The sequence below is a fragment of the Taurulus bubalis genome (genome assembly GCF_910589615.1).
Source record: "Taurulus bubalis genome assembly, chromosome: 4".
In the NCBI taxonomy this organism is placed as follows: Eukaryota; Metazoa; Chordata; class Actinopteri; order Perciformes; family Cottidae; genus Taurulus; species Taurulus bubalis.
This window is the reverse complement of record NC_136592.1, coordinates 33,218,686-33,228,115: the sequence shown is the minus strand read 5'-3', so window position 1 is coordinate 33,228,115 and position 9,430 is coordinate 33,218,686. Positions and strand designations below refer to the sequence as shown.

The window sequence follows — 9,430 nt, the reverse complement described above, 5'->3', positions numbered from 1 at the left end:
CTTCAAGAAGGAAAGCACAGTTCTTCAAGATAAATATTTAATGTAGAACAGAAATTGTAGCCTTTTTTCCCCTTCTTCTCTGACAGCATCGTCAGTGCCAGCATTAATCTCTTTATATCTCCTGCGTCGCCAAACGAAGAGGGAGGAGGGATCCGTCAGCTCGGTGTCCTGCGCAGCAGAAACCAGACTCTGTGTTTGCTTACAGTTCCCAGTTTGAGAGTCTTGGGTTTCGTGAAAGCAAGAGTTGGCGCGACTATAAGTTTACATGCACAACATGACGCGGGCAACAGCGGCCTAGTGTGCCCCGGCCCAGACGATGAGTGGTGTAATTACAGCAGGGTCCAGTGGAGAGAGTCGGTCAGCGTGGATTCCATGACACGCACATGCAAACACAGCCGGGGAGGCTGGAGCGTTCAGCATAAGGATGCAGTGTTCTGTTGCGTCGACAAGGAGGCAACGCGGTGAGGATTGAGATCGATGGCCCACTGGTGGAAGTACTGCAATATTTATAGTATTACAAACTGAGTGTCTGCTGTATTCCAGCTTTTCTTCATTGTACACACACACAAAATATACATATGCACACAATTCTAGAAACTTGAAGCTTGTGTATCAACAAGTAGACTTAAATAGAAACGCTAAATGACCCACAACTGATATTCTGGAACTATTCTGTAATTCGAGTATTCCTTTTTCTATGAAAGAGTCAGAGTTACAAGGGTTGCATTTGGTACTGTCAGGAATGCTACAAAGTGGAAACAGAGTTACATTATCTCAGATCAGGTCGGCTGAAAAGCTCTGACAAATCTTGCAATTGAAATTTTTGCCATTTTCTTTTCTTTGTAAACTCTCATAACGGTACCAACATCTGATAAAGCGCTCTTCTTATTCATGTTTCAGACTAACGAACACACTATTGTGCAGCTACATTTGGGATTAGCAAATCAGATTTCTTAAAGGTGTTCCAGTCTGGTATCACATTGGTAATCTCGGTCGTTATGCCTCGCCTGCCTGGCTGCAACACAGACTCTTTCCTCTGTTGAGGAACTGGACTCTGAGCGTTCTTTGTTGGCCAACTCCAAAGCTAGAGTTGTTTAATGTGCACACGGGGCCTCTGGGACGCTCGTCCACCCCTGGTGTAGACCTCACGCTGCACCACCATGAAAGGTGGTTGGATGGATGACACTGTCAAATATTTAAATCCCAACTACAATTGGTAACACGCTTTTTGTTTCAGTGCCACTGCCAAGTTACCTGAGGCACAGGCTTTTTTTGGAAAATTGTTTTTTTGTATTTGTTCGAGTCATTGTCAGCAATGATCCAGGAAGTCCAAGTGCTGCTGTCGTCCTTGTTGAGTGGGAACATCGGCAACTCCAGGTCAGACACGCAGCAGGAACTCAACTCCCTGGAAGCTGAAGCTGAGGCCCGAGGTTCCAGATTGCTCCGGCTGTTCTGCCGCAGGTCGGTGCAGTCGGAGACGTCTCTCTGAGGGACCGGACGTGTAGTTTTGTTGCCGATTTTATGATATAATCCCTCTTGCTAAATAGAGTGGAAAGCCTATATTATTCACTAAAGCATGCAACAAGAAAGTCCCCATGTTTTATTTGTTGGTGGTGAAGTCAGGAGCGAATCTTAATCGGGTCAACAATGGATGACATGACTGGCTACAGCAGGGTGTCCAACTCATGTTAGTGAAGGGGCCGCATGCTGCCCATTTTGATCTCAAGACCAGTAAAATCACAGCATAATAACTCATACATGATGACAATATTTCTCTGTTTAAATCATTGGTGAAGGTTCTTGGATGATAAACCCTATTTTAAGGTCTTTCTACAATAAACTAGAAACATAAAGACCACTGTTTACCTGCCTGGGCTCCTCCTCTGCAGATTCCCTCGCTTTGTGATGCGTTTGTGACGCCGCTTTCATGACGGGATCCATTTTTAACGACTTGCAACACAATGCCTCAAGGTGCAAAATACAGTGAAATGTCCAAAATCGTTATCCTCCATTTGCAGCTTTACTTTCTCCCTGAATTTCGTCACAACGCCTGTTTTTCTCCCGATCATTGATGATGCACCGTCTGTACCACTGACAGCACGGGTCCAGTCCACTCCACCCGGTCCAGTTCCACCCGGTCCAGTCTGACCCGGTCCAGTTCCACCCGGTCCAGTCCACTCCACCCGGTCCAGTTCCACCCGTCCAGCGCTTCAACGAGAGCTAACAATGTAATTCCTGTAGTGTCTGTCATGGTACCAACTCAAGGAACTCCTCGGTGACGGCAACATCTCATCAACACCACGAATGAATACGGCCAGTTGAGCAACATCTTTAGTGATGTCAGCGCTCTCATCCATTGCGACTGAAAATGCTACAAATGACTTTACTTTCTGCTTCTTTTGGCTCCAAATCTGCTGAAAGATCGGCGGAGGTCCTATCCGTCACAGTATTCCTAGTTAGGTTAATGTTGGCAAAAGCCTTTTTATTTTTTATTTTAACAGTTATCCGGCCCGCGGGCCGTATGTTGGACACCCCTGGGCTACAGTATAGATGCCAAGTTTCCTGATAATCTATGCTTCTTATTTTATTTTCTAAATGGGTTCACCCTCTCAAATTTGCCAAATTGACGAGGAGCTCCAAACTAGTTGTGAAAAATGTATTTTCTACCAAATATGTCATTAAAATCTTAATCTAAAAAAAAAAAAAGCTGTAAAAATGTTTCAATGTAGTTTGTGTGACTTTCTCTCTACAGCAGGAGATGAGGCAAGAATTCAGAATGATGTCATCTACGTTGCCCAGGAAGTTACATTTTAAATGTTTAAGATGTGTTGCTTCCATGATAATACAAACAAAAGGAAGTATTATTCCTAAAACGTTACTGACATGTGTCTGTAGCTGTTTGCAGTGGTCTGCTAGTCTTTGCGTTGCTACTTTGTCTCCGCCTGAGATATACAAGATGTACATCACATTCCTATACAGAGATAAAGCTCAGAGGCGCGTGCAGCGCGTGCATGTATCTGCGGAATGAGCCGACGTGTGAGAGTCTGAGCGCGGAGTGATATCAGCGCCACCATTCGTCTTCCTCTGAACGGCTCTCCGTAAACACCTGCTAATCCCATCACACGGTGACGGATGAGAGCCGTTCCCTCCGCGGTGGGAACGGCGCGGCCGGTTGGCCCGCCTCGACGCAGACGAGCATATTGGCCAAAAATGACACTTTAACGAGCTCTTCCCGGTGTTAAGTGCCGCGCGGCTGACCCGCGGAGCCGCGCTACACCTTCCTGCGCGCGGGGGAGAGGGGTGCACCTCCGCGCGCTTCATTGGCTGACGGATCAGACTGCCATGGAGACGGCTCATTAGTCCGATAATGAGAACCACCGCGGCCGCACGTTGTGTTGTTAGAGTGTGTGTGTGTGTGTGTGTGTGTGTGTGTGTGTGTGTGTGTGTGTGTGTGTGTGTGTGTGTGTGTGTGTGTGTGCGCGCATATGTGCATATGCAATGGCCGTTGATTAAGATAGAAGTATGGCACGGTGAGGTCATCTGTTCACATCTCACCAACTGAAACAAGAGGAAACCGGTTCACCAGCCCACACACACACACACACGTTTGCAAATCCAATTGCCCCTGGTTTGCAACAATACGGTGCAGCTCCAGATGATTGCCCTCTTAATCATCGTTTTTACTGCCACCAGCGCCAAGACAATACATTTCACAGCAATGCATTCTTTATTTAGTTTTGACTCCATAATCTTTGATACTGTGATTATTGATGTACAGACTCAAAACTTATCCATGTGCGTTTTCTCGCTTTTTTGTTAGAAAGAAGAGTACGATTGTACGGTATAAAGGTATCAAATCACGTGACAAACATGCTGAGCAACCAAATGGGATATTAATTTGTCTTTGGCATCGCATTTACAGATCATTACCTCGATTAATAAATGGTTGGGTGGAGCATGATAGGGACATCTGTAATATTTGTCGGAGACTAAGTCAAATCAGTTATCGACAGCTCTGTTAAATGTTTAGGGCACAAACGTTCTCTATAGATGCAGTGAAAGAAAACATTCTCTGGCATGAACATGTTTAATTGTGTCGGAAAAGTGAGTCACTGCCAAGTCGTTAACAATAAAATAATATCCTAATTTATTCTCCTTCGTCTAATGAGTGTAATTTAAAGTCTGTGCCATTCCCAGTGTCGCTATCCTCCTGGTTCACATGCGGCCCAGGGGCCCCAGGGTGACGGGGGGAGAGCAGAGCTCCCGCTGCTCCCGCTGCTGCTGCTGTTGCGGTCTCTGTCCACTTGAGGGCAGTGTTCGCCCACGTAATGTGGGCTTTGTACTTCAAGGTGTACAGAGATGATGAATGCACCAAGATGAGTCCCTCCTACCCACTTCTGTTTTTGCTTTATTAAACAACTTCCATGACATGAAAGTTCCGCTCCACTATTTACATGAAGTACAAACATGTAGGTAAAATGGGTTACTCTGCTATATATTATGATATACAGAAGGCTATGTTAATGGTTTAGCTGGGCTGATTCTAGCTTTTCGTATAATGTGGGCGGTTTGATTGACTGTATAACAATAAAAAAAAGAAGCTAAAACGTGTCCGCACGAGCTCATTGGTCTAGTTCTCCAGACCTCGCGTGCGTGAGGCTCAGCGTCATGACAGCTGTCAAACCCTTTCTTCTTTTTTTTTTAAACGTGGAACTATAACTATTGTTTGAACACAATAATACGAGTTTAACGTCAACATTATTTAATTTAGACGGAATAATAACTTCTTCTTTTGTTATCTTTTCTCCCCACCCGTCTCTCCACAGCTGTGCGGAAGTGACACAGCAGGCGCGCGCCCCGGTCACGTCACGCGAGAAAGCACAGAAGCCGAGCGAGAAAAAAAAAAAAAAAAAAGAAAAGAAAAGAAAAAATGATCAACAACAAGAACAACAGTTAGCTGCAGATGCAGCAGCGCGAGAGTCCGCAGGCATGTCCGACACGTCGCTGACCGTCCGGCGGGGCTGCGTGGACTCGTGAAGGTGAGCTCAAACCGCCGGTCACGCGCCTTTACCGTTAATTTAACAAGAGTCGGAGCAGGAGCGGAGGAAGGAGGAGGGGAGGACTCGTCCACGCAAACATTGCCGCGTCATTAACATTCACATATAAGATGTTGCGCCACCACATCCACGTCCCCGATGACCCGGCGCTGTCGTTCAAATGACAAGTTTGTGGCGGACTCGCATTCCCGCAGCTCGTAATGTCTCGTGTTTTGGTTCAAAGGTTCATGGGGCGGAAGAATGAGGAAGTAGCTGCCTAATAACGGCTGGAGGCGCGCGAGGAGGCAACTCTGTGCGCGCTGGCATGCGCGCAGCCTCCGGCAGTAATGCACCAGGATTATTATATTCTCTGGAAAAAGACAAATTGACTCTGTAGCTAAAGTGTTGGGCTGCAGCTGATCACACCTGTCTATAGGAGAACTATTATGGGATGTTTAGAGTCCAGACCTGTGGTGAAGAGCCTAACTTCTCCTTGATCGGTGGACTTAAATCCGGTTCTTTTTCTCAGTGAGGCGTTTGGTTAATGAAATGGAAGCAAATAGAGGAAGAACAAACATCATGAGATCTCCATTGTGATGTCTTGTGTTGTCAGACCAGCAGTCCACAGCCTAAAGGTTAGAAAAGCAAGAAAGACGTTATGAAATACTGAAGGAATAAATTGATCATAATTGTTGTCAGTTTGTTTTCTGTCAAATGACTAATCAATAACATGTACCGTTTGTTCAGCTCTACTGTCATGTGTGAGAGAGACTTCTTTACGTATATTAGACTTTTTTTTAATGACTTCATATGTTTGTGATTCACTCTTCTAGGCTATGAATTCCTCTGAGTATGGAGAAGTTTCAGAAGACGCGATGCTTGAGAACGGTAACTACTGCCGCACCGGTGTAAAATAAATAATAATAAATTTGTCACCAAAAAACAAATTCAGACATCAGTATTGTCATAATGTTCAGTACACAGTTCATCTTTCCTGTGTGTTTATGAATGAGATCCAGACAACAAGTAGCTTTTAAGAAAGGAAACGGGAATCTCATTATTTGCAGAACACAATCATGTCCAGGACGTTAAGGAGGAATCGGAGGACTTCTCTATTTGCGAGTCACCTGAAGGGCTCGGCGGAGGGCCTCCAGGTAAAGGGGGCCCTTACACAAACCAGTCCACCGGCAGCAAGAGAGCCAGACTCTCTGGCGAGGTGAGCATGACCTTCAGAGTGTACAAACACAGATCAAGGTGTCTCTTACGGTGTGTGTGTGTGTGTGTGTGTTAATGTTATTTACTCTGACCAGATGAGGCGGCACTTGATGGATGAGAGCGGCAGGCACGAGCCTCTTTGCCTCACCACAACTGGGGAGAGGAGGAATTACGTCCAGCAGAAACCCAGAGTCTCCTACAGGAAGCCTCTCTTCAGCATCTCCCACAGGATCTCGGAGAGGAGGAACACGCCGAGTCTAGAGCAGCAGGCCAGTCACGGGGCCGCCAATCAGCTCAACTTCGCCGCCGGCATCCTCGCATCCAAGCTCCAGAGTTCAGAGGGAAACGGCCCGTCGGAGACCCCCCCCGCCAGCGACGCCTTGGGCCAAGCACCGTCAACGGACACGAGCCTTTATCCGCTGATTGAGAAAATGTTTCTCATTCTCAACACCCTCAATTCAAGCATGACACAGCTGCATAGCAAAGTGGACTTGTTAACCCTTGAAGTCATGCGAATAAAGAAGCAGATAAAGCCCGCCGAGATGGGGGCGGAGTTCCAGCCTCCCCCCGAGTATCTGCTGACGAGTGACGAACTGAACCAGCTGATGGAGCAGACGTCCAACGCCGGGGAGCTCGGGTGCCGGCTGCTGGTGCATCTCTTCCCCGAGCTGTTCAAGGCCAGGGACTGTTCCCATGAATGCATGGCGAGCAAGAGAACGCTGGAGTCCCTCCATCTGCAGCTGATCCGTAACTACGTCGAGGTGTGCTACCCTTCGGTCAAGAACAACAGCGTCTGGCAGGAGGAATGCCTCCACCAGATCAATGACTTGGTCAACCGCTTCTGGGCACAGAGGGACATGGAGAGCGCTCGGCTGCTCCGGAAGCAGACAATCACAGGCGCCGCGATAAAGGCGGAGCATCCTCAAACCTACCGCTTCATCAACGAGCAGGGCCAGGAGGAGCACATCCCGTCGGATAACCAGCAAAGCGGCGGGGCTGCGGCAGACCTCGCGTTCAATACGCAAGCCACAGAGGAGCTGGACGAGTTCTCCTCGCCAGAGGACTTTGTTGTCTTTCTCATGCACCGTCTCTTCCCCGAGGTTTTCGAAGAAGGCAAAATGCCAGAAGGCTTTGGCCGCTTCAGCAGTGTGGGGCAGCTCATTCTGGACTCGGACAAGATGGAAATAATAAGGAAGTACATGGAAGCGAATTTTCCCGATGTGCCTGAGGACAGCTGGCTTCAGGTGTGCATTCAGCACATGGAGGATGCTCTGGAGGGTCCGCACAGCAGCGGCGATGGGAGTGACCCGGACAATATCAACGACGACGGCTACGACCTGGCCAGCCTTCCCGAGGATGTTTCTATTATTAAGGTTCCGGAGGTGGGAGATTACGAAAGGCCCGGTCGCAAGGCCAAAAAGTCGCTGCTCACGCCCGTGGATTTTGACAATCTCGAGGTTCCTCTTCCCGATTTCACCGTTGCCCAGGAGTACCTCTTGTCCAGTGAGCAGCTGAAGAACAACTATGAATGTAGCCTGTCCATCGGGAACTTTGCCTCTCGGCTGCTGGTGCTCATGTTCCCCGAGCTCTTCACCCACGAGAACACCCGGAAGCAGTACAACTGCAGCGGCTCTCTCGGCAAAAAGCAGCTCGACCCCGTTCGCGTGAACCTCATCCGCCACTATGTGCAGTTGGTCTACTCTCGGGCCAAGAACGACCGAGTCTGGATGCTGGAATTTGTGGGCAAGCTGGACGAGAGGTGCAGGAGGCGCGACACGGAGCAGAGGAGATCCTATCTGCAGCAGCGCAAAGTGTACGGTCACGAGTCAGAGCAGGACTTTCTTTGCCACCTGAACCAGCTGAACCCAGACAGCATGAGGGAGGATCCGGATGCTCCCGCTCTACCTCCTGAGAAAAGTAGCAAAGACTTCTGTAAAATCCCCCTGGAGGAGCTGACCGTATCCACGCCGGACTTCCCTGTACCTTCCGTCTTCCTGCTCTCAGACGCGGAGGTTCGGGAAATCGTCCAGCAGAGTCTCTCCGTTGGGAACTTTGCTGCCCGCTTGTTGGTGCGCCTCTTCCCTGAGCTCTTCACTCAGGAGAACCTGCGGCTGCAGTACAACCACTCGGGGGCCTGCAACAAGAAGCAGCTCGACCCCGTCCGCCTCCGATTGATCCGTCACTACGTGGAAGCGGTGTATCCTGTGGATAAGATGGAGGAGGTGTGGCACTACGAATGCGTGCCGAGCATCGACGAACGCTGCCGGCGGCCCAATCGCAAGAAGTGCGACATCCTCAAGAAGGCCAAGAGGTCAAGCACTGTGTCCTAGTTACCGTAGTATTCAGTTAGGCAACACTTGGTTGAAAGAAAATAATAATAATTGCACAGTATATAAGCTGAAGCCGCTTTGTTGAACTTTTTCCAAACTGTCCTATGTAGGATGAAGCCAAGCTGTTATGAGTTTCTTCAGTACTCTTCTTAGTCATCTTTTACCTTGTGACTACAGCAGTAGATGTTGTAGTTCATGTAGTCCTATTATTGTTGGATAAAACTGCTTCTATTTATGAGCCCAAACGGCCATAGCTCATCTAACAAACTTTGTCGATAAATGTTGTAGCCTTAAAAGCGATAACGATGATAGTAGCTCATAGCCTAGGCCACATATTTGCCCTATGGATAGAAATGGATCACAATGACGTGATATGTTTCCTTTGCAGTTACTGATGTAGCATTGTGCCACCACTGTTTCAATAACAATGTGCTTATGTTAAGCCTTCTTATAGAAGTTTATATTACAAAAGACAATTTAACATGACAATGGATCATGGTAACCGATTTCTAATAAAATCACAGCTATGAATATGACACATGGTTGGACTGTTTTACGTAATGGCATCAACGCGTTCCTGTTGAGGCCTCTAAACTGGCCTCGTTGGATACCGATGCAGTTTGACACCCAGAGGATTCAAAAGGTGACCCTTCCCCGATACCTCCCCCAACAAGTTGTGTACTGCGCAACATAAATAGTGCTTCTACTCGTTTTAGCCTCGACAACGAAATGGAAAGAGTAGCCAAACGTACCACAAAGCTAATGATTCTGATGAACTTGCAAGAAAATGTCAAGCGCTCTCCATCAGCTGACTCATTAGGACAAAGATCTCAAAATGTCAAAGTGCAC

At 47.8% G+C, this 9,430-nt stretch overlaps 1 protein-coding gene across 2 annotated transcripts; it reads left to right on the top strand.

Moving 5' to 3' along the window:
• Nucleotides 1–4,902: 4,902 nt before the first annotated feature.
• bend3 (BEN domain containing 3) lies at nucleotides 4,903–9,117 on the top strand. 2 transcript variants are annotated; one of them, XM_079216458.1, is made up of 4 exons: nucleotides 4,903–5,039; nucleotides 5,870–5,924; nucleotides 6,104–6,252; nucleotides 6,347–9,117. In XM_079216458.1, the coding sequence occupies exons 2-4, from the start codon at nucleotides 5,873–5,875 to the stop codon at nucleotides 8,579–8,581; spliced, it is 2,436 nt and encodes an 811-aa protein (XP_079072584.1). In that variant the 5' UTR covers nucleotides 4,903–5,039; nucleotides 5,870–5,872; the 3' UTR covers nucleotides 8,582–9,117. The 2 variants fall into 2 exon arrangements, with proteins under 2 accessions (XP_079072584.1, XP_079072585.1); XM_079216459.1 differs by lacking the exon at nucleotides 4,903–5,039 and adding an exon at nucleotides 5,642–5,671.
• Nucleotides 9,118–9,430: the final 313 nt, after the last annotated feature.

Excerpts from the sequence above, each read along its gene's own strand:
- bend3 (XM_079216458.1), top strand. The coding sequence starts at position 5,873 with ATGAATTCCTCTGAGTATGGAGAAGTTTCAGAAGACGCGATGCTTGAG. Across the intron at positions 5,925-6,103 it reads AGACGCGATGCTTGAGAACG|AACACAATCATGTCCAGGAC; the intron begins GTAACTACTGCC and ends CATTATTTGCAG. Across the intron at positions 6,253-6,346 it reads GAGCCAGACTCTCTGGCGAG|ATGAGGCGGCACTTGATGGA; the intron begins GTGAGCATGACC and ends TACTCTGACCAG.